Source organism: Molossus molossus, unplaced genomic scaffold (genome assembly GCF_014108415.1).
Source record: "Molossus molossus isolate mMolMol1 unplaced genomic scaffold, mMolMol1.p scaffold_m16_p_12, whole genome shotgun sequence".
Taxonomy (NCBI): Eukaryota; Metazoa; Chordata; class Mammalia; order Chiroptera; family Molossidae; genus Molossus; species Molossus molossus.
The window spans coordinates 51,034,611-51,059,074 of NW_023425347.1; the positions used below are offsets into that span (position 1 = coordinate 51,034,611).

At 37.1% G+C, this 24,464-nt stretch overlaps 1 protein-coding gene across 2 annotated transcripts in view; it reads right to left on the minus strand.

Moving 5' to 3' along the window:
• Positions 1-24,464, minus strand: part of LRRC7 (leucine rich repeat containing 7) — a 460,161-nt gene that overhangs the window by 148,171 nt on the left and 287,526 nt on the right. For both annotated transcript variants that reach the window (XM_036256050.1, XM_036256051.1), the window contains exon 7: positions 12,625-12,688. In XM_036256050.1, coding sequence (XP_036111943.1) covers positions 12,625-12,688 — 64 coding nt within the window. The remainder of the gene's footprint in view (positions 1-12,624; positions 12,689-24,464) is intronic.

Genomic DNA, 24,464 nt, shown 5'->3' on the forward strand with positions numbered 1-24,464 from the left:
CCAATCAAAATACATAGAGCCTTGTCTTTTGTTTTTATTTTCCTTCTTCTTTTTCTTCTTTTTTACTGAATGGTTAAGGAGAAACCCAACTATATGCTGTCTACAGAGACCCAACTGAGATTTAATGACACTCATAGCTGAATGGGATATTTCATGCAAATAGTAAACAAAAGGGAACAGGGGCAGCCCTATTAATATCCAACAAAATAAACTTTAAATACTATCAAAGGATAACAAATGGTACAATAATGAAATGCTCAATTATTCAAGAAGATATATTTCTAAGTATTATAATGATACAATATCAGAAAATTCAAATATACAAAGCAAACATTGAAACAACTGATGGGAGAAATAGACAACAACATAAAAATAGTAAAAGATTTTAAAACCCCCCTTTTACTAATGGATAGAACATTCAGACAGAAGAGATTTCCAAGTACAGTTTTCAAAGTGTAGCCTGGTTTCTAACTGCTGATTATAATGATGTGCAAGAGGAAAGAGATAAGTTGAGAGAACTGTTAAACAAACAGTAACCACGACTTGATTTGGGAAAGTCTTATCCTTTCAAGATTGAAAAAGATGCTAAAATTGGGAGATTCACCGCCAGGAAAGAAAGTCAAGGGTACATCTGGGCAATCTTTTGCTAGAGCCTTATAAAGGTTAAAAGGTCAGAGAATTCAATCATTATCACAAAGGTTCTGAAGGGGTATGTGTCTCAAGAAACCTGTCAGACATCTTAAAAGAAGCCAGGAATACAGATGGAATTATCCAGGAAAGATCTGTGGAGGAACCTCTTGTGCAGTGGAGAAATCCTCAAGATATACACGAGATACCCACAAGGCTCTTAAGATTGTTGTATCAACAGAAACATTACCATCATAAGTTGAAAGGGACAGAGAGAGGACAAAATAGAAGAAGACCACCAGACTCCTAAAATTTTATAGGTAGGGAACAGGTTGGTAAATGTACTCAGCTGCAGAATGGAAAAGGAAGGATGACTCAGGAGCCACAGGCCCGGAGCAATAACATCTGTGTCTTGAGCCACAAATGTTATTCCAAGGCCTGAAACTTAATGGAATTTGCTTGGTTCAATTTTGAAATTTGTTCTGAGCAATGGTTCAAAGCATTCTTTTGGTCCTTCCATTAAACTTTTTTTTTTTTTTTTTAAATCTGGAAATGCCTATACCTGTTAGTGCACAATTGTATTTTAAAAACAGATGAACTATTTTCTAGTTTCACAGGTCTACAGATAGGAGGGATTATGCCCAGGATAGACCATACTCAGAACATTACCCCTGACTAATTTAGATGCTTGCGATGATGAAGTTTGGGACTTTGAGTTGATGAGATTTAGATGAAATTTTGTGCTTGAGTTGATGTCTTAATGGATGGGACTTCTGGGGAACTTGAGTTGGAACAAGTGCATTTTCATGTGGGTCAGAGAGGAATCTTTGGGGGCAGAGGCCAGACTGTGGTAGGCTGAATACGGGACTTCCAAAGATGTCACCCTCCTGAGCCCCAGAACCCCTGTGAATATGTTACCTTACAGGGTACGAGAGTATTTTCATATATGATTAAGGTAAGGATCTTGAGATAGAGAGATTATCTTGTATTATCTTGGTGGGGGTGTCCCAATATAATCACAAATGTCCTTCTAAGAGGGAGACAAGTGGCTCAAGAAGCCAGAGAAAGACGTGATGCTGGAAGTGGAGCCAGATGAGGAGACGGAACAATAGATCCAGAAACTGAAGTGATGTGAGAAAGAGGCCACCAACCAGTGAAGGTAGGCAGCCCCCAGAAGCCGGAAAAGGCAAGGAACAGATTCTCCCATGACCCCTAGATAAGGAGCAAAGCCATGGTGACACCCTGATTTTAGGACTTCTGACCTCCAGTCTGTAAGATAACACATTTGTATTGTTTTAAGCCACTAACTTTGTGGTCATTTGTTACAGTTCAGCAACAGGAATATAGGTATCTGCTTAGGCCTGGAATGTTGAGTAAATGTGAAATATTTTAACTATAATTTCTATCCTGACTTCCTCTCTATTGTAATTTCCCTCACATCACAGGCATTTGGGATGCTGGGTAAAAGGAAGTTGCATGGAAATGCCTTTATTATAGGTTTAGTGGAATGTATTTATATGGTTTGCAGTCATGCCTGCATATAACTTGTTGCTAGCCATCTAGTGTAGACAAGGCTTCTAGATATACTCCCACTGTTCATTGTGCCAACTCCCCTGACCATCAGGACATGAAAGTACAGGGCCAGAGGACATATTGAGACATGAACAGGGCCATTGGTTCTTAGCACCACAAGTATTATGTGGAGGAGGAGAGACAAGGCTTAAAAGGTACTGAGCCGCAGGTTTTCCCAAATTTGACAACAACCCTAAAATTTTACAAGGTGTAACAATGAAAATTGTAAAGCTGAAATGAATGTTTCTGTACTAGCAGCAATAAAATCCATGGTAGAGAAAAGATTGGATTATTTTTCTATTATCTCCATAGAAAGGGTATTACAAAGTATTTGTCCTATGAAAAGACTGTCAAAGAGCATGAAGCCAAAATGTGGGGGCTGGGGGTGTGGGGCAAAGAGCATCATAAATGTGTATCATGTTATTTTCCTGGATTTAATGCTGTTTATGGAATTTATCAGCTTTTCAAAATTGTATTTCGTTAATTTAAATTCGTAATTTAAAATTCATGGTTTCTGTTTTCATTGAGCAAACATTCACTTTTGTACTTAATTAGTGTTCCTAGTGTTGTATTATTTTTTAAAAGCGGGTGTCCCTAATTGACAAGTTCAGATCCTACTTCTGGCCTATCTCTTTCAAGTTTACCCAGAAACCAACTCCTTCTTACCACCTCACTGTTACTTCCTCAATCCAGGACACTATCATTTCTTGCCTATATTATTGCAATAACTTCCTAATTGGTCTCTGTAATTCCACCTTGCCCCACTTTCCAACTATTCTCCACACAGCAAAGTCATGTCATGGCATGTCATGTCACGTAACACAATGTAACAACGTAAGTCAGGCCAGGGATTCTACTTGTTCAAAACCTTCCAAACAGCTTCAATTTTACTCAGGAGAAAAGCCCAAATCCTTACAAGGTCTTATGAGATTCCACGTCATTCCCCACCCCACCCCATCCCACTCCCAAATCATTTATCAGCTTCTCTCCTCACCTAATCTGGTCTAGCCATGCCAGTCTTCTCGACATCCACCTTGTGCCTGCTCTCATCTTCGCTGCTTGCATTTTTCCTCTACTCTCCGTCTATAACAATCTTCTGTCCAGGTATCTGCACAGTTCTCTCCCTTGTCTTCTTTAAGTTTTTATTAAAATGTTGCTTTCCGAGTGACGCTCCTCTGGCCACCCTCACTTTTTTACCCCCCCCCCCAATACGCTTTTCATCCTTCTTTCATTATATTTCCCCTTAGCATTTTCATTCTTTTAGTTTTGGTTTGTTGTAAAACCTGAAATCAAATAACTGTTTTCTAGTAATTCAATTTCAGATAATACATCCAGATAGTACTGGTTCAGTAAGTCAGGAAGATTTCAGTTTGAATTTGATTACTCTGAATACAATTTTTGTTAGTATTTGTGGGTGATTCACAATCCCTATTTACAGCTGAAGAATATTCTCTGGGGTTTGCTCCATGATTGCATAATCTATTTTCTTTGTGAAGTCTTTATTTTTAAATTTTTTACTCTTATTTAATGTAGTTTACTCAGGCTCAATCCGGGAGCATTTCTTTTTTCTTTAATTTCTTTTGACAGTATCACCAAGGTACTTGACTACATTAAGATATATGCCATTCTTAGAAAAATTTATTTATGGAAAGGCAAACAGAGCTAATTAATTTCATCCATAGTGCTCAGTTATGATACTGAAGTAATGAGAAATGCCAATAAGGGAAAAACTGCTTCCTTTGTAAACAAAGGCAACGATGACCTATTTTATTGCCATGAAAGGGAAAATTTGAATGCAAGAAAATAAGTTTCTTCATTTGTATGTGTGTGACATTGGAGATTGCTTATTAAAACCCTAAGTCGACAGATGTTGCATTTATAAAAGTGGACACCCCAATTTGATCCTTCTGTGAAAAAAAGCCTTCAAGATTATTTTCAGTCAGAAAATACATTTTGTTTGAATGATTCATCAAGGATTCCTTTCAAATTTAGTTAGTGGAAATACAGTTTTATTTATTTATTGGTCACAGCTACAAATTTTGTACTTATAAGTTTCATGGAGAAACTCATTTGGAAGTATGTCTCCAAGTGAATCAAAATTGATTCCTCAAAACATAACTAATTACAGAATGATTGCTTTTCAGATACATTAAAGTATTTCCTCCACTTCTAAGATATTTCCTCCACTTCTTTTAATTTCCAATTTATACAGGTATAATTCTGATGATGAGAACTGACTGAACTGTTCGCTTTTAAAATCAAATCATTCTTCATTCAGTCTTTCAAGAACATTTATCCAGTGCCAGTTGGGAACCTGGTACTCTGCTAGGTACCAGGGGAAGCTTTCTGGAGGAAATGATACTGAAAGTGAGTTGGAAAAAATAAACAACTGCTTTATTTGAAATGTTTAAGCTCTTGACTTTCAGCTGTGGGCCCACTTTTCTATATTCTGCTTTGTAATTCTGATGTTAACATTTCTCTTTTGACAGGCAGCCATGTGTCAGACCCCGAACTCGGTGTGTCTGAGAGAAACTGGGATGACGGAGGAGGAGGATGGACTTGTTCCTTGTTTTACTTACTTGTCATTTTAGCAACTTAGTAGTAGTACCAATGACAACAGCTCTCCCTCTAGTGACAATAAACTTCAGCACAACAGTTGTGTATAGTTTGTAGTTTTTCCACACAACTAGAACAGCATAATCAGACCCCCTAAGAGACATCACCACCAGCTGGCTGGTTACCCTCCTTAGAGGTCTGAGTCCCAGCTTTAGGTTTTCCTATTCCTTACAGTCCTTCATCTTTTGCTACCTACCCTAGAGGTTTCAGCTACTTCCTAGAGTCATTACATCTATAATCCATCAGTGCCTCCTTTTTGTCCTTTTAGTTTTCTAATACACAATTAACCATTCTTTACTTAAACTTCCTTTGTGAAATAATTAATATAGTTTCTACTGCTTGACTGGACTTTGACTGATAAAAAAATGGTTGTGCTTGTAATAATTTTAAAAATAAGTTTTGAAAACATATACCATGCTCATGGATTGGAAGAATCAACACCATGTAAATGTTCATACTACCCAAAGCAATCTACAGATTCAATGCAATCCTTATTAAAATACCAATGGTATATTTTACAGATGTAGAACTAATACTTCAAAAGTTTATATGAAACCAAAATAGTCCCCAAATAGCCACAGCACTCTTGAAAAAGAAGAGCAAAGTTGGAGGGATCACAATACTGGATATCAGGTTATACTACAAAGCCATTGTAATAAAAAAGCTTGGTACTGGCACAAGAACAGGTATATAGATCAATGGAACAGAACAGAGAACCCAGAAATTGACCCAAGACATTATGCTCAATTAATATTTGGCAAAAGAGGCAAGAGCATACAATGGAGCAAAGACAATCTCTTTAATAAATGGTGAAGGGAAAAATTCGACAGGTACATGCAAAAAAAATTAAACTAGACCACCAACTTACACCATACACAAGAATAAACTCAAAATGGATGAAAGGCTTAAATGTGACTCATGAATCCATAAAAATTCTAGAAGAAAATGTAGGCAGCAAAATCTCAGACATCACATGCAGCAGAATTTTCACCGATACATAGCCAAGGGCAAGAGAAACAAAGAAAAAAAATTAAGAAATGGGACTACATTAAACTAAAAAGCTTCTGAATAGCAAAATAAACCAGCATCAAAGTGAAAAGGGAACTCACTGCATGAAAGAACATATTTGCCAATGATACATCGAATAAGGGTTTAATTTCCAAAATATATAAAGTACTCATACAACTCAACAAAATGAAGACATGGAATCCAATTAAAAATGAGCAGAGGACCTGAATAGATACTTCTCCAAACAGGACATTCAAATGGCCAAGAGACATATGAAAAAACGCTCAACATCACTAATCCTCAGAGAGATGTAAATTAAAAAGACTATGAGGTATCACCTCACACCTACAAGAACGGCTGCCATCAACAAATCATCAAATAACAAGTGTTGGTGAGGGTGTGGAGAAAAGGGGACTCTAGTACACTGCTGGTGGGAATGCAGACTGGTGCAGCCACTATGGGGAACAATATGGTGTTTCCTCAAAAATTAAAAATGGGACTGCCATTTGACTCAGTGATTCCACTTCTAGGAATATATCATAAGAAGCCTGAAATACCAATCAGAAAGAATATATGCACCCCTATGTTCATAGCAGCACCATTTACAATAGCTAAGATCTGGAAACAGCCCAAGTGTCTATCAGTAGATGAGTGGATAAAAAAGCTGTGGTACATATACACAGTGGAATACTATGCAGCTGTAAAAAAGAAAGATCTCTTACCCTTTGAGATGACATGGAAGGACCTAGAGAGTATTTTGCTGAGTGAAATAAACCAGTCAGAGAAAGGCAAGTATCACATGATGTCACTTATATGTGGAGTCTAATGAACAAATTAAACTGATGAATAAAATAGATCTAGAGACATGGAAGTAGGGAACAGACTGACAAACCTCAAAGGGAAGGGGGGTGGTGGGAAGAGATAAACCAAAGAACTTATATGCCTATATGCATAACCAGTGGGCACAGACAACAGTGCAGTGAAGGAGGGTATGGGGAGAGTGGGGAGGAGGGTGTCAATGGGGGAAAAATGGAAGGATATATGCAATACTTCCAACAATAAAGATACATTAAAAAATCCTTCTTAAAATAAGTTATATTTCTCAAATTTTTCTTGATATATTAATAACATGTGCCAATGTCTGTGATATATATTTACAGTATGTGCCCTTAGTAGATTTACAAATGGAGAAGTTAGATTAGGATGTTTCAACTATATTCCTAAAATTGGTATAGACAGTTATTTGACAATAAATTGTATTTTATTACCAGGTTCTTTGTATGAACTTTACTTGAAGAATAATTGACAAAGTTTGATTAATAGGTGTGGGAAACCCATGCTGTAATTACTTATAAAGAAATGTACTGCACATGTAAATAAAGTGCTTGCCTCAGGTATACATGCATCTTAGGTAATTAAAAATGAGCACACCTGGGCAAACTCAGGAGCTGAAACCGTTGGCAGCTATGCTTTCAGTGGAATGAGTTCAATTCCTACCTTAAATTCTTTAATCAAATCTAAATTAATTTTAATTACAAGTTAAAGTGTTAGTATAAGTATTCAATTGTTTTAAATTTCTGTGAAAGCACATTTGTAGTATTTGTATGGCCCAAGCTGATATTCTATACAACTGTTGGTATTTCTTCTCAGAGTTTCTCCATTCTTTATTTACCTATTTGAAATTTTTCTTTGACTATGAAATAAAGTGAAAAGTGTCAATGAGCATAAATTAACTTTGAATACTGAGGTTAGAAAGTCTTGCTTCTTGTGGTCTATAGACTTACTGAACATTTCCTGATGTTCTTGATGAGCTTTTAAATTCAACCCATCTTAGCATTGTGGTTTGAAAAACTTAAATGTTTTTATTTATCATGTGAAATAACTCTTTAAATATTTTTGATGTTATCACTGAAGTATTTGTTTATTAACACCTATGTTTTGTTCTTGAATGCAAATTTGAGTGGCTTAAAATTAAGAAATATCTCTGTCAGTAATTGGCACATTAACTAGTTCAAAGAGTTAAAAAATTATCTTACAATGATCTCACCATTAAGCCTCAAGTTCTAAGGACTGAATATTTTCAGTAGAGAGTCCAAAATACTTTCTTTAAGGATACAAAATGAATTATTTAAAAATTATTCCTTATCTGATTATTTTTTCAGGGAAAAAAATGTACAAACTAATTAATAAAATAAATTTTCAAGTCACTTATGATATCCTACTTATATTCATATTTAACACAAATTCCAGCAGGTAAAAGGCAACATTTGAAGAGATGAGGACCGATAATTTTCCAAAACTGATGAGAAACATAAACCCACAGACAGAGAAAGCACAGACAAATAAATTATACATATCTCACACATGAGCGAGGATTTAAAAAATTCCTAGTCAGGCTTGAACTGACTATATAGAAGGTCATGATCATTATTTTATCATGATCATTTTGGATCTAGTTCAGAGATTCAAAGGTGGTTTTTCATTAGAAACTGTCCCTATATAATTCACAGCATTAATAGATTAAAGGGGGAAAATGTTATTACCTCAATAAAGGTAGCAAAAGCTTTTTTTAGAGCTTGGCATCTCCTTATGATAAACTGTCTTAGGAATTGAGAGTTAGGAAGGCATGTTCTGAAATCTAATAAAGGGTATCTGTCCAAACAAACAGCGAAGAATATTCTTAAGTGCCTTTCCATTAAAATCAGGAGTCAGACAATAACACAGTTTATATTCAACTATTCACAGACTATTTGATTCATTACACAGAAAATCTAAAGAATCTATAGGCAATGATTCAAGTTACTAAGAGAGTTTAGTAGGTAGCTGGATATAAGTAAAAAACAAAACAGAAATCAAATGGATTACTATATCCCTACAACAAAACAGTTGAAGACTATAACTTTTGGAAGAGTACACTGATAACTACAACAAAAATATAGGTACTTAGGCATAAACTAACTAAAAATGCATTGAACTTTTTGAAGAAACTTTTAAAACTTAGCTGAAAGATACTGAAATGGACAAATAAATGGAGATATATCATGTTAATACTTCTTAAAAACAATATTTAAAAATAATAATTTCCCATTGTCAATCCAATAAAAAAGGATTTAAAGAATCTTATAGAATCAGTGCATTTCTAATCAAATTAGAAGAATGTTTTTTATTTCTGAAGAAGTTGATAAACTAATTCTAAAATTTATATGAAAAATAAATGTCCAATTGTCTAAGTTGGAAAGACTTATCCTATCAAATACCAAAAGCTTATTGTTTGTGATAATTAAGACTAGAGTTTTGGTTCCCAAACAGTCAATTAGCCAGTGAAGAAAGTAACCTCAATATATGGATGTCACATTTTGCGAAGAGGTGACACTCATATTCAAGAGGAAAGACTGCTTAATGAATACAGCTTGTAAAACTGAGTATATGTTAAAAAAAATTAATACATGCAATTAAAATTATTAAGCTCAGATGGAAATAAAGTTGACTATGAATAATGAAACCTTTAGACTTTAGAAGAACACATATGAAAAGATCTGTTTGACTTGGGAGAGGCAAAAACTTCTTAAACAAGACACAACATGTAAGAGACATAAAATGTACGTCATTTATTATATTTCATTTAAGAACTTCTGGTCATCAAAATACAATATGAAGAAAGTAAAAAGACTTCCGAGATTGGGAAGAAATATCTTTACTACATATAACCAACAAAAGATTAGTATCTAGAATATATAAACGATCCCTATAAATCTATAAGAAAAAGAAACCAATAGAAAAATGGGCACAAATACACAAACAGGTATCTCACAGAAGAGGAAATACAAATTGCCCAACCATATGAAAAAATCATCAGTCTCATTAGAAATCAGAGATAGGCAAATTAAGATCATAATGAGATGCCCTTGTATAGGCATTATATTGGGAAAAACAAGAATCTGATTTTAAGGATATCAAGGATAAATGAAAACGTGAAGCATGGGAACTCTCACACATTGCTGGTAAATGAACACAATTATTTTTTTTTGGGGGGGGAGCATTATTTATTTGCACAATATATGACCACGAAATTCTACTTCTAAATATATGCCTTAGATAAAAATCTTGCAAATGTACCCTTATAGGAATATTCATAGCAGCAATATAATAAAAAAAATACTGGACAAAAATGTTTTTCCATGCAAAAAATAAAGGATAAGTAAGTTGTAGTATAGTCATATTTTTACAAAGCTTAAGGACAAGCAAAATGAAACCATATAATATTTAGAGATACATGCAAATGTAGGGAATGTTAAATAAAATTCAGGATTGTAGTTAGCTCTGGGAACGAGGCAGAATTAGGTAAGAGCATTCAGGGAGCTGTACACAATTGGCGATGTTCTAGTTCATAAGAATATGGTGTTCATGGGGGTATATTTAATTTATGTTATGTAACTTAATTATACATTAGACCTATTATTTTAAATGTATCAATTTTATGTAATAAAATTTCAAGCCTCTTTGAGCTTATTATTTTCTCATAAATTTGAGTTTTTACTACTTAGTTTTTGGTTATTATTTGGCAGTCTTCCTTATTCAGCTGCAGAAAAAGCTCTTAATTTATAATTCTTATAAAGAATCTAACTATTTAACTTTGATAATCATGCATTAATAATAAAACAGAATGCACACTATAATCCCCATTTGGTAAATAGAAACATCTCTATAAAAATATGTAACTCGTATGTATTATGTTGGAGCTACAGTGAAATTTCAAATCTCATTTCTCTGACCTCTCTAGCAGGAGATCAAGAAGTCTGGCCCCTCCTGGGAACCTCCTCCCCAGGTATTTCTTTCAGGCATCCCTCTGTGGTGGGGAGAAGGGGTGGAGATAAGGGAACCTCCCACGTAACAGGAGAGGCTACTCCTATGACCACTGTAATTTCTTCGTCCTCTCCCATTGCCCATTGACAGGTGTAGCAGGCAGAGGGAGGCTCTGAATTTCATTTGTACTTGGCCTCTCTCAGTTTGCACATCCTGTAGACACTTAGAGCCCACGTATGCTGGCTATGGGGCCATTACAGGGGGAATGGTTGGTGAAGAACCTTCACAACAGAAACCAGGGGATGAACAGCCAAGACTGGTGCTGGAGGAAGACAGGGCAGAGACTCATGTGTCTACAGCCAATGACAGCCTAGCGGGGGCTGTGGCAGCTGGAGGGAGATGGCCAGTGCTCCCAGGGAATATCGCCCGAGTCCAAACAACTGACAACAGGTTCAGAACGGCAGGAGGCAGGACCAGCTGCAGACATCAGCCCAGAGGCCAGCATGTGCTGCCCGTGAGCTTCTGAAAACCAGCCTGAGGCCAGAGTACCCTTTTCTCGGGTCAGAAACACATGTAGCCTCCTTTGCACACCCCGACATTCCATCTTCAGGAGAGAAGCAGGGAAGGTCAGAGAATCCATGAGAGAGACATTTTATACCGAGAAGATGAACACAAGCTAAAGGGACCATGTAACATTTGAAGCAGATTACACTTTCAATCACAGAAGAATAAAAGTCAGTTTTTACACTCAATAAACAGCTAATAGAGGGTGGGATAATGAGCAGATTGGTTATGGTCGAAGTAAAAGAAGTTAACTTCTTTGCACACTCAAGATGCTGTGGAAATGACACCGACACCCCTACACTGGCATGTACTGAGAATCACTTTTCCCGGGCCCTGTACCTGCATCACTGAATTCTCACATGAGCCCTGTAAGGGAGGAACCATTATAATCTCTATTTCATAGAAGAGGCAAATGAGGCATAGAGAGGTTCATTAATTCACACATGATCACATAGCTAACAACTCAGCTTGGAGAGAAAAGCTGATTACTTACTTAACTGTTTTAATTTAAACATAGTTAAAATGCATTTAAGATGAATTGGATTTTTGGAATTTGAAGATGTTCAAGTGGACGACTTCTGAATAAAGAAAACTGGGGCTGCCTGCAAAGGAGTATGTGCTTTCTAATTTGCATTTGAGATTTCCATCTTCAGGCAAACTAGAAATCAGCATTCTGTCAGTTTTGATGGCAGTGGGGTCATAATATGTGTTCACTATAAAGGCACTTTCAGAACAGTTAGAAAGAGAAGACCACTGATGTCTCCTCTCCATTAAGAAGCCTCTGAGGCAGAAGTCTTCAAGGTACAGACTTTGAGTGAAGTCTTGGTTTAATTCCTGTTCAACCACATTCAAGCTATGTGAATTGGTGACCACTTTGAGCTCATTTCCTTAAAGTTAACATGGTAACATGTCAAAGCAGGAATAAAATTTGTCATACACTGAACATGGTGCTTGCCACGTGGTGCTCAAAACTGTCAATCTGCATCTGCTTATCCCCTTTGTTCGGTGAATCCTACTATTATCTAGTTCTCTGTGGCTTACTATGCAGTTGATTATTTTTAATCCTCAGGTTTTATTTTATATTTTTAAATATGTTTTTATTGATTTTTCAGAGAGAGAGGAAGGGAGTGAGAGACAGAAACATCGATGAGAGACACCAATCGGCTGCCTCCTGCACGCCCCCTACTGGGGATTGAGCCCGAAATCTGAGCATGTGCCCTGACCAGGAATCAATCAGGAATCAATTTCGGTCCATGGGTTAATACTCAATCCACTGAACCACACCGGTTGGGCCCCAGATTTTATATTGTATTTATATTTAGCAAATGCAAATGTGCACTTGCTGGTTTAATACCTGGAGCTACAAAGACAGAGCAAAAGATAGCATAATATCCTAGGGTGTATTTATCAAGTTTAGAAAATGCATTTGCTTACCAGCTCACTGAATTCATTATTGCCTAGGTCAAGTCTTTCCAACTGGGCCAGTTTGTGCATTGACCTATAACAGATAGAGAAAAATACTATTGTGAGGCAAAGCATGTCACATTACTCCAGGAACATTTCACCCACTCGCTCTGTTAGATTTACCTGGTTATATAATGCACAGACATGGGGGTGTTTTCCAGAAAGAATTAAACTGCAGATAACAGTAATCTATGCAAAACTGCCACCTGAAAAACTTTAGTAGTTTGCCATGTTCCCAAATGCCAGTCTAGTTAGAGTACAGGGTTGGCTCCTTAATACAAACCTGTATTAAACATCCATACCAGTAGGAGGAATAGGTTGAACAACTATAGTTTTCAGAGTCAGCACAGGTTTGGGAACCTGTGGATAGCCTGATTCCTAGCAAAGCATTCTACAGCTCCACAATATAGACACAATATCATCATCAATATTGTGATGTTCTACTTCCCTAAATGAACTTCGGCTATGGACAAACTGTTGTACTCACTGTCTCCTAAACGTAATGGCTCAGATGCTCTGAACAATTGCAAAACCCTGAGCAAAAGTTGTTGCCAAAGGTTCGAGGTACCGTAGCACATGCTATATGCTCATGTCTCAAGCCGCTCTCAAGGACAACACACAACATAAGAAAAGACAGTGTATTTCTGTGTCAAATTTTTGTCTCCCCACTGCCCAGGATGTTGTCCTCATATATGCTGAGTATACAAAATTTCTGGAGAAATCACTGACTCAAATCTTAGAGATCTTAGTTCCTTCATCTTTAGGATGGATCTGGCAATTATCTTACAGGGCTTTTATGAGGATTAAGTGAAATACTAATATAATCCAGATGTTGTCGGGCACTCAGAAATGCAAAACTATGGGTACCCTCTAGTCATTCAGCAACTGTCATTGAAGGATCATATACCTGACAATCTTCTGAGATCTGGGTACAGCAGGGAATAAAAGAGACAAAACTCCTGCCCCAGAGGACTTGCAGTAGCTGGGGGGGGGGGGGATTTACAATAACTACATTAAGTAAAGTAAAATAATATACTAGAAGGTTATAAGTGCTATGGATAGAACTTAAGTAGTGGAGGTAGACAGAAAGAATTCATACGAAGAATTGTAATTTTCAGTAGCGGGACCAGGTAAGGCCTTACTTGGGAGGACATGATTGGAGCTGAGGCTTAAAAAGAAATGAAGGAGCATGCTAGTGCATAAACCTTGAAGCAGGGACATACTGCTTGCTGGAGACATCCTCGGAGAGCAGTGTGGCTGAGCAGGGTGAGGGAGAAGGAGAGTAAGGAGATGATGATGAGGAGTTGGATAACATGTGGTCTTAGCCCAATATGGACACATTGGCTTTGCTTCTGAGTACGATGGAGGGTCACTGAACGTTCCGGATAAAGGTACCACTGAACTGACTAAGGTTAAGAGATCATGACTTATTCTGGAAATGGCAGGTTAGTAACAATACTTAGACATAATAAAAATGAAGATAAATAGTAAGAATCAGGAATAGTATGTAGTAAGGGCCAGATCATAAGGTCAGACATGTCAGGAGGAGTTTGAGTTTTAGCTTGAAGGTGGTGAAAGCCTGTAAGATTAATTTGCAAAGACGTATCACACTTGTATTTTAGAAAGTCACTCGGGCAGCTTGGAATGATGTGGGGAGAGGATGTGCTAGCAAAGAGGCCAAATAAAAAACAGTCTTAAAAACCATGTGGTAATGGCGATGCCTGATTGGACGTATAAGGTAAAAGACAGGAAGAAGTTGAAGCGAGTTTCTTTAGTAAGTAGCAGTGTGGGAATATTGGAATGGAGTAAATCTAAAGTGGAAGTAGGTTGGATGTTGTGAATTCTATTTAAAATGCTATTGTGATTTTGAAGTGAATGTGAGAGATCTTTATTAGAAAAATTGTGTGTGTGTGTGTATGTGTGTGTGCTTGTTTGAGAAACAGAGTGAAGGGGTAGATGAAGAGGGAGAGGGAAAGAGAGAGAGAGGGAGAGAGAGAGCGAGAGCAAGGCAGGCTCAGTTAAAAGGTCTTGACTAAAATAAATATTTGAAAAATAAGTGTAATATTTCTTTTCTACTCCACCTAAAATTATTTCTCCTTTTTAATACACATACTATTTACTTTCTTTTCCACGGTATCTTTGACATTTACCACTTAATTTCTTGAATTATTAGTTTTTTCATATATATACACCTCTCTTCTCCACCAGATATTAAATATATTTTTAAAGATGCCCAGAAGGGCCTTTGTGGGACCACCAGCCATCCAGAGGTGCAACCTTGCTGGCCAGCACTGTAAGAGAACATCTGTCTTGCCTCCTGCAAATCTATACCATTGAACAGGTACATCTAGTAGAAAAAGTGGCTGGGCCCCATGAGGAGAGAATTAGATTTTCTTCTGAGCCTGCAAATATTGAAAAATGGCAAATTCCTGCAAATCTTATTCCTAGACCACATACCCAACAAGAAAACAATGAGCACCAAGACCTACGAAATTAAGGCGAAGGATCAAGTGGCCAAGCATGGCAAGTGAGTGAGAAATGAGCACAAGAGTGGCAGAGCCACCTGCATGTGACTTAATCTATTCTAGTGAGAGCCACCAGGAACTGAAGAACAGAGGCCCTTCCACACTTTTCTGGGTTGCATGAACTTGGCTGTTTGCAAGGTCTCCAAGGAGGGTATCATATAAACTTCAGAACAGATTTTTTTAGGTTTAATGATTGATGACTAAAACAAAATATATTTTAATAAATGAGTAAGACCTTGTACCTGAGTATCCTAAAGCACATTGCATTAGTTTAAGGATTTACCTCTTTTCCAGGTTAAATATTAGTGACCTCTTAATCATCCCTTATGTGATAGGATGATCAAATCTCTAAACACCCTGATCATTTAATTTAGACCTAGTAAAAGTTCTCAAAGTTTCTCTTCCAAAACAAGGCCAGGTTCCAACCTGGCACTCCTGTTATTGTAAATGAATTACTGGAACATAGCCATGCCTATTTGTTAGCCTATCTAGGGCTATCAAGCATGGCAACAGCAGAAGTGAGACACCATTTAGATCACCGAACCTGAACATTTCCTGTCTCTGATGGCCAGATGATTCTTCTCTAGTGTGGGCTGCCCAAGACAATGCAGAAAGGATTATTTTTTATGTTTTTATTACTGAAGTTCAAGTTTGATTCCTGAGGATAAGTGACCTCGATGTCACCACTAAGCATTTTTCTTTTTAGTTTTAGGCTACTGCTTTTGAAAACTTTGGTTCATAAATTCATCCCTAGGAACTATATTTTAAATTTATAACCTAGCTTCCTACCATTTCTTTTCCATTCTTCTGAATGGGCAACATCTCTTCTTTTGCTTGTTCTGGAACAACAGAAATATTTTCTTCCCTATGAGGTTTTCTGAACTATTTCCTGAAGCTTAAGTTCTGCTATTTAAACAATCTTTTCTTGTATTTTAATTTTATCTCATTTTATTTAATTCATTTTTTAATTTAATTTATTTATTTTTGTTACAGATGTTTCTACCCCCCGTTGACACCCTTCTCTCGTTCCCGCCGCCCCCCCCCCCCCAGCACTGTTGTTTATGTCCATTGGTTATGCTTATATGCCTAAGTTCTTCGGTCTATCTCTTCCCCCCACCCCTCCTCTGAAGTTTGTAAGTCTGAACCCTACTTCCATATCTCTGGGTCTATTTTGTTCATCACCTTATTTTGTTCATTATATTTCATAAATAATTGTATCTCACTTTATTTTTATGCTCTTAGTTTCCATCATTGTTTAACTATTATCATTGTTTCCTTCCATCATTACATTCTTACTTCTGTTTTTTTATTTTATGTTATTTTTTTCTTTATTGATTTTAGAGAGAGAGGAAGAGAGAGAACATCGATTGGCCGCCTCCTGCATGCCCCCCACTGGGGATCGGGCCCACAACCTGGGCATGTGCCCTGACTGGGAATCGAACCGGCGACCTCTTGGCACATGGGTCAATGCTCAACCACTAACCCACACCGGCTGGGCCTTACTTCTGATTTTGAAGTTGTCTATCCAATATGACTTCTTATATTTTACATCTTTAAAATTACATTTTTAGTTTTGTTTTTGTCATTCTATATTATTGCTTACATTTCACACCTTTCAAACTGACTGTTTTTACCCACAAGATTTTAGCTAGTTGCTTTTTCTGTTCATGTGTTAGTTGCTAAACTATAACCATTCTGTCAAATAGTCCAAAAAATGTTCCTTTCAGATGAACGTATATAATAGGTTTTTAATTCCATGAAGATACAAGTAAGTAAAGCTTTGTCAGATAAATGACATAGGACTCATGGCATTTTTATGACAGTAGTATCTTTTTTGAGCATTCGTTACTCACAGTTTGTGTTTTTTATGGCAGGCACCAAGTGGGCATTGGAGGTACAAGGATTTCTGGGACTCAGCATTTCCCAATTGCAGAATTACTGACATTTTGACTGGATACTTTTTTAATATAAGGGCCTAGTGTGAGCTTCGTAGGATGTTTACCACGTCCCACACAGTCTGTACTCTGAAAGACTTATTTTCTAAATGGGAACGACCTTTAAATGAATAGTTACTTCACAGGGTGATAAGTGCTAGGATAAAAGTATGTATAGATTGCCATAGGAGCTCCAAAAAAACAAAAAACGAATACCTGGCAGTTGAGCAATTAGGGAACACTTCAAGAAAAGGTGACATTTCAGCTGGGTTTTGGAGAACCTTGCTTTATGAATCACATGGATTTACACATAGAAAAAGAAACAATGAAAATAATAAAAGAGTACAGTATTAGCATGTATCCTCAAAGGAAGTAAAACATTTTGGTCCACAGTAACTCTAAAAATTCCCATTAGACTTTGTGGCAGGAAACCCTATCATCCTACCCTCATGGCTGGATGAGGGGACTTCTGGGATGCAGTGACCTTGGGTACCATAGCCTGGCTAGCAGCACTCACGGCCTCCTCTGCCCACCAGATATGAGTAACACTGTTTCCCATTTTCCCAACTAAACTGTCTCTGGATATTTTCAACTGCGCCCTGGGTTGAAGTGAGCTGGGCAAAATCACCTTGAGCTGAGATCTACTGCTGGAGAAATGTTGCAGATCTTTATCTCCTCACCTTACTGATTAGGAGGAGGGGGGACATTTTGTCTCCATTTGTTCACCTCCTTACTGTACTAAGTGGATTCCCATGTGACCTGTCCTTATGTAACTTAAGCCTGCCCGCTTGACTCTGTACCTTCTTCCTTCCAGTGAGCACACGTGAATCTGGTCCTACCTTTCTGTCCCCACAGGGATCAAACTGGTGTGATTTCCCCTTACAAACGACCAGCCTTGAAGACATGATCACCACCATAGGTCAGCGAGCAAACTGGGACTTGGTGACAAGTTTGGGCCACGTTCTCAGTCAATAATGCTGAAAACCTGATCTCTGTCTTTCCTTTGCCTATTACTGTACCTTAAAATCAATGTCACAGCTACGACGTTTATGTAATTCCTATCACTTCGATTCAGCTTCTTCCTAAGAACAATAACAAAAAGCTGAACCTAATACCTTGCTGATGTGTAAGTTTACCCAGTTATCTAATGGAGCAGATTCTAATAAAATTAGTTGTATTAAACAAAGTTTACTAGCCCTGGCCGGTTTGGCTCAGCGGTTAGAGCTTCGGCCTGCGGTCCGGAGAGACCTGGGTTCGGTTCCCGCTAAGGGCACGTACCTCGGTTGCAGTTTGTCCCCGGCCCTGGTTGGTCGTGCGGGTGGCAGCCACTCGATGTGTCCCTTCATGTCAATGTTTCTCTCTCTCTCTCCCTTCCTCTCTCTCCCTCCCACTCTGTCTGTATAAAAATAAATAAATAAATAAAGTTGACTATCCTATGATCATGTTATACATAAACAATGACAGAAATGTGTAAAATTTCTATGACTGTTACTCTTACCATTGCTGCCCCTTCTGCCTATCATGTTCTTCCCAGAAATCTGAGAGCTGCTACCTTTTTCTCATCTCAGCTCACGTTTCCTCCTAAGATAGTCTATTCTCACTACCCAAACCAAAGTCTCCTTTCTGCCTTCACTTGATATATTTTTATTCTGTTTCATTTTCTTAAACTTTACCACTGAAAAATATCATATGTTTATATGTTACCTAATTATAGTCACAGCATAAATAGCTTTGCAATCAGTGTTTGTTTAATGAAGATATTCATACATGCATGAATGAATGATTCTCTTATCAGTGAGAAGTTTGAATACTAGTATATTTACAAAGACACACCACTCAATTAGGCATCTACAATGAATTAACAATTGCCAAGAAGATATCCTCATAATTTTCATTTCATTTTCTTCATTACAGTTTTAATGACTACTGTAATGAATATACACTAGCTGAGTATTGTGGAATATGTATGAGGAATAAAGGCAGATTAAGTCTGAGGCTCACCAGTTCCAAGATACCTAAATCTTATGTTGAATTGACTTTCTGACATTTCCAATAATATGCTTTTGAAAAATTCAAGTGATAAAAGAAATAGTAGGGGAAATGCTTAGGCATGTTTTTCACTTCTCTGAATATCTGAAATATTTCAACACAATGATGTGTGCAGAGTAGATAAGGAGATAGAGTCTGGATTCAACTATCTGGGTCTCAATCCCAACTCTACCACTCACTAGCTGTTTGACTTTGAACAAATTAAAGAATATCTCTGGTCCTGCCGGTGTGGTTCAGTGGTTGAGCATCGACCCATGCACCAAGAGGTCGCTGGTTTGATTTCCGGTCAGGACACATGCCCAAGTTGTGGGCCTGATCCCCAGTGGGGGGCACAGGAGGCGGCCAATTGATGTTCTCTCTCATTGATGTTTCTATCTCTCTCTCCTTCTCACTTCCTCTCTCTCTAACATCAATAAAGGGGGGGGGGGAAGAATACCTCTGAACCTTAGTTTTCTCATATGTAATAAGATTCTAATTAGAATCCTTACATCATAGGGTTCTTGTGATGATTAAAATAGTATAGGTACAGCACATAAATAGTGCTTGACACATGGTAAGTGCTCTGTAAGAGTTAGCTATTAAAATACTCCAGGAAGGCTTTCAGAGTTGAAAATAACTTAAGAAATTGTCTAAGTCAGAGTTTCCTTAACTTCTCCTATGAACGTATAGGTGTTGTTTGATAACAACAACAAAAAAATCAGATGGCCAGTGTATTTTGGTAAACCTTGCCGAGAAAAAAAGTTAGATTTCTTTATTGGCAGGGCTTCTCAGATAAAATGTACAAATGTTCACTGTGATTCTCGAACAGATGGAAACAGTTTAGAACTATTTTCTGTTTATGTGGCCAAGAACAGTTTTCTTTTCTTTCCTCTAGTACATTTCTTAGTCTAGGACCACACTTTGAAAAACTTCTTTTTGGGGATGATGAAATTGAACCCTTGTCCATTCCAGTCCGCGAAATCACGTACATACTTGGTCATAAAAACACAGGCCTAGGTATATTTAAGCATCTTATTAGGATTATTTAAATTTCATTAGATCACACTTATTTGTCTGCTTGAAATTCTGACCTGTTAGAACTTGAGGTCACCTCAGCTTCCAGTATTCTCCACCAGCTTTCCTTGCATTTTTGACTGTTTGGACATGACACCCAGGCCTGACTTTTATATTCCCCTTAAAGACTGTGTTGGTTTTTGATCTTTGGCATTATTCATTACAACCTCAGAAAGGAAAATGCTCACTTCTCCTAGGGAGAGGAGAATTGGTGACTTGTTCAAGGTCACACAGAAAGTTGGTGACAGAGCTGACATAAAATTGTCACCTGAACTGTTTGCTTGACCACTGATTAACTCTGAATATTTTTAGGAAAAGTGTATGCTCTACAGCTCACTTGAGTCTAAGAGGGGCCAGCAGACTTTATGTAAAGGGCCAGACAGAAAGTGTTTCGGGCTCTGCTGTCCATGGGATCTCTGTTTCAATTCTGCCAATGCAGCACAAAAGTAGTCACAGATGTTATGTTACCAAATGGCATGGCTGTGTTCCAGTCAAGCTCTGTGTACCAAAACAGGGATGCCAGGACTGGACCACAGCAGCAGTTCCCCAGCCTCTGGTCACACCCGTCCTTAAAATCTCACATCTAGATGTATTTAGGGGTTTATAATATAAGACTGGCCCCTAAGAACCTTTATGTTTTCAAACCATTAAATACAGATATGACAAATTAAGGAACAAAGATACTTATTATTAGGGAATTGCCACTAAAGAACTATTTACAGACTATTTGAAATTCTCATTTTTGTAAGGGCACATGTTATTGGAATCCAGGGACATTTAAAAAAATACTTTCCTTCTATTGCACTTAGGAATGTTAAGTCCTTACTAGCATGCTATTACTTTATAGCATTTATTCAACTGCAAATCTGGAAAAAGATTCCAGTTGGAACAGTGATGGGAAATAATGCATATGTAGTCACTTTGACGACATTATCCAATCTATGATTGTCTCTTTATCATACTCAGAGGTTTTATGTATTTAAATATACAATTACCTCTGAAGCCACATCGAGCTGGCAGGACTGTTTGCCCATAAATTCCCAGTGCGGCAACGTGGGTTTGCTGACTGTCGCAGGATTCTGCAAAGTTTTGGCACGGACTTCTGCATTATGGCCTCATGCGTTTCGGTTTTTTACTTGTCTTTCAAATGTGCTCAAACACTGTCTCTAATTAGTGCCTATATATGAAACAGGGACAGGAAAATTCCTTTCTGCTGTTATCGTCCAATGTCTTTCTCTTATTGAAACTTAGAGAAAGAATATACCATCTTTCCACTTTGGTTAATCTGTGTCCAATGTTTAATGGACATTTACATTTTATAATTTAGACCTGCCAATTTTTACCATATTATCAGTTCTTCCTTTGTTAATAATCTCTCTTGAAATGAACCTCAAATTATAAATTTTTTGAAGCAAATTGTTCACAGCACAGATAATAAAGGCTAGAATGCTTAGGGACTGACATTTAAAAAAAATGCAAATGCCGGCACACCTCATGCTGTAGAAACATAAATTTATCATCTTTACACACCTGGAAAAATTTTAAAAATCTAGTGCCTAATGGAAGATAAAATGTAATTTCTATGATCGATTTTTTAGTATAAACATTTTCCTTTGCCTATTACTGTACCTTAAAATCAATGTCACAGCTACGATGTTTATGTAATCCCTGTCACTTCAATTCAGCTTCTTCCTAAGAACAATAACAGAAAGCTAAAATAACTTCCTGAAATCTTACAGAAGAATCTGTAACCAAACTAAACAGCCAGTATTTTGTCAAAAAAATATTGGAAAGACAATTTTTTTAGACAAGTATGTTAATATTTCTCAATTAAGATGTTACTCCTTCACAGTCTAATTTAGTATAATAAACATCTGGAATATATAATTTATATCAAGCTGTCACATATTTGAGTATTTGCTTTGGAAATGCTTTTTCCTTTTAAAAATTTAACATTTAAATAGATTTTATAATGTCTTATTGAAAACATTTTCTTTCCTCCAGTTACTTATTCTTAATTTAAATCACAGCATGAAAAAAAAAAAAAGATTCTGTTTGAAGAAATAAACTCACAAGTAATCTCTCACAAATACTTCTAGTTTATCTAGTAAGGCACACTTGTTCAGTGACATAGATTAACGTGAAAAACAGACTCTTAAAAACAGCAATGGGATGTTAAGACAAACTCTGCACTAATTCCTTCTAATGTTAGGTCTAGTTAGATTGTACAGAGCCTGAATTTCATTTCCTTCTCTCAGGTATTCTTGGGTTTATAACCAGAACCAATCATTCATTCACTCTGTACATGAATTTTTCCACTGGCCAAAAATTATTGTGCATTTCTAACTCAAGACAGTGCAGCCAAAACATAATTGTACTTGTAAGGTTTTCTGAGTTCTTTGTGGGAAAAGGTGATAGATACACTGCTGGGGAAGAAGTTCATAGCTAACACTTCAGCAGGACAATCAAAAGGTTATGAGAAATAATCAGTGATGAAGATGCTCGTTTTCACTAGAACAAATTGCAACCTACATTATATGCTCATGAAGACATTTTGAATGGTACTGAAAAAGTGCTTAAGCAGAGTTAAGCTATTTTAAAACCTTTATAGATAACTGAACAAGCAACAGCAACAATAAGTTCCTTTTCTAAGTGACTCCTTTAACACACAGGTGTGCACACACAGGTGTTTCGGGCTTATACATCCTATAAAAACCTATCATTTGTCACACTGGGCTTTCTGAATATTGATTCATGTAATTCTTTAAAATTTTTTTTTTCTTTATTGACTTTTAGAGACAGAGGAAGGGAGAGAGAGAAAGAGAACAAAAACATCAATGAGAGAGAACATCCATGGGTCGCCTCCTGCATGCCCCGCACTGGGGACAGGGCCCGGAACCTGGGCATGTGCCCTGACCAGGAATCGAACTGGTGACCTCTTGATGCATGGGTCGACACTCAACCACTGAGCCATGTATTTCTATGTGGATTTGGCCTTAGATTTTCATACGCTAACTGATGTGTAATACTTACACGACCCTGTGACTAACACATCAGAGTATTTAAACTTTAGAGGATAAAGGCCTTTGAAAATAATCTGCAAGGTAGCCCTGGCTGGCTTCCCAGGAAACTGCCATTTTCCTCCCTTTCTTCCTTGACAGCAGTACTTGTCTTGCATCAAAAACTGGAAATGCCAGATTGTCACTAGGCAAGCCTTTTTTGCAGCTGAGACATGAACAGATAACTCAGTTTTGGCCTCTAGAAGAGGAAAAGGAATCTACTGGGGGAGATTATAAGTAAAAACCTCCTCCTTGATTTAAAAGAGGGAGGAAGACATGAGAAAATTTTCCCTGCCCCCTCCCCCCCCTTTTCATGGTTGGATGAGAATGTGATGTCTGAAGTTGCAGTGGGCACTATGCAACCACGAGGTAACAAGAACAAGGGTGAAAGCCAACATGCTGTGGCTACTGAAACAAACTCTGGAGCCATTAACCTTGAGACTGTTATAAGAAACAGTGAACCTAATATTTAAAAAGTCACTTACTGAGAATTCTGTTTCCTATAGCCAAAAGCATACTTCCAAGTACACTCATTCTACTGCGCTACTAGGTACCTATAAGAGTGTGTCACATGCTTTTTTGGTGGAAGAGCTAATGCAAAAATAAAGGTCTTTTAAGTCCCAGAAGACTTAAACCACAAATTTTAAAATAAAAGAAGGAGAAGGGATTAGCCAAAGAACATATATGCCTAAGCCATACACACAGACAACAGTGAGGTGATGGCCGAAGAGAAGAGGGTGTGGGACTCGGCGAAGGTGGGCAGAGAGTGGGGGAAATGGGGACACCAATAATAATGTTCACAATAAATATAAAGTTAAAAAATCCTGATATAATAATTTTAGTTTTAGTGGATTTTAAAAGAAATAATAGACAATTTTAATACTTCTGATCTTGATTGGAAATTTTTTTGACAATACTAAGCTAAGAGAGAAATAAATATCTTACTATTAAATTAAGTACAAAGGTACATTTTAAGTAATTTCAAAAGAAATAGAAATAGAAAAGTATTTTCATAGTTTTATATTTTAACCATAATTTAAAAAACATTTCTATGAACCATGTCGGTTTAAGAGTGGGTCATATATTTTCTTTTCTGCATTTAACTTCCCAATATTCAAGTTTTCTAATTATTATTATTATTATTTTTTTATCCTCACCCAAGGACATTTTTCCTTTTTTTGTTCAGGTAG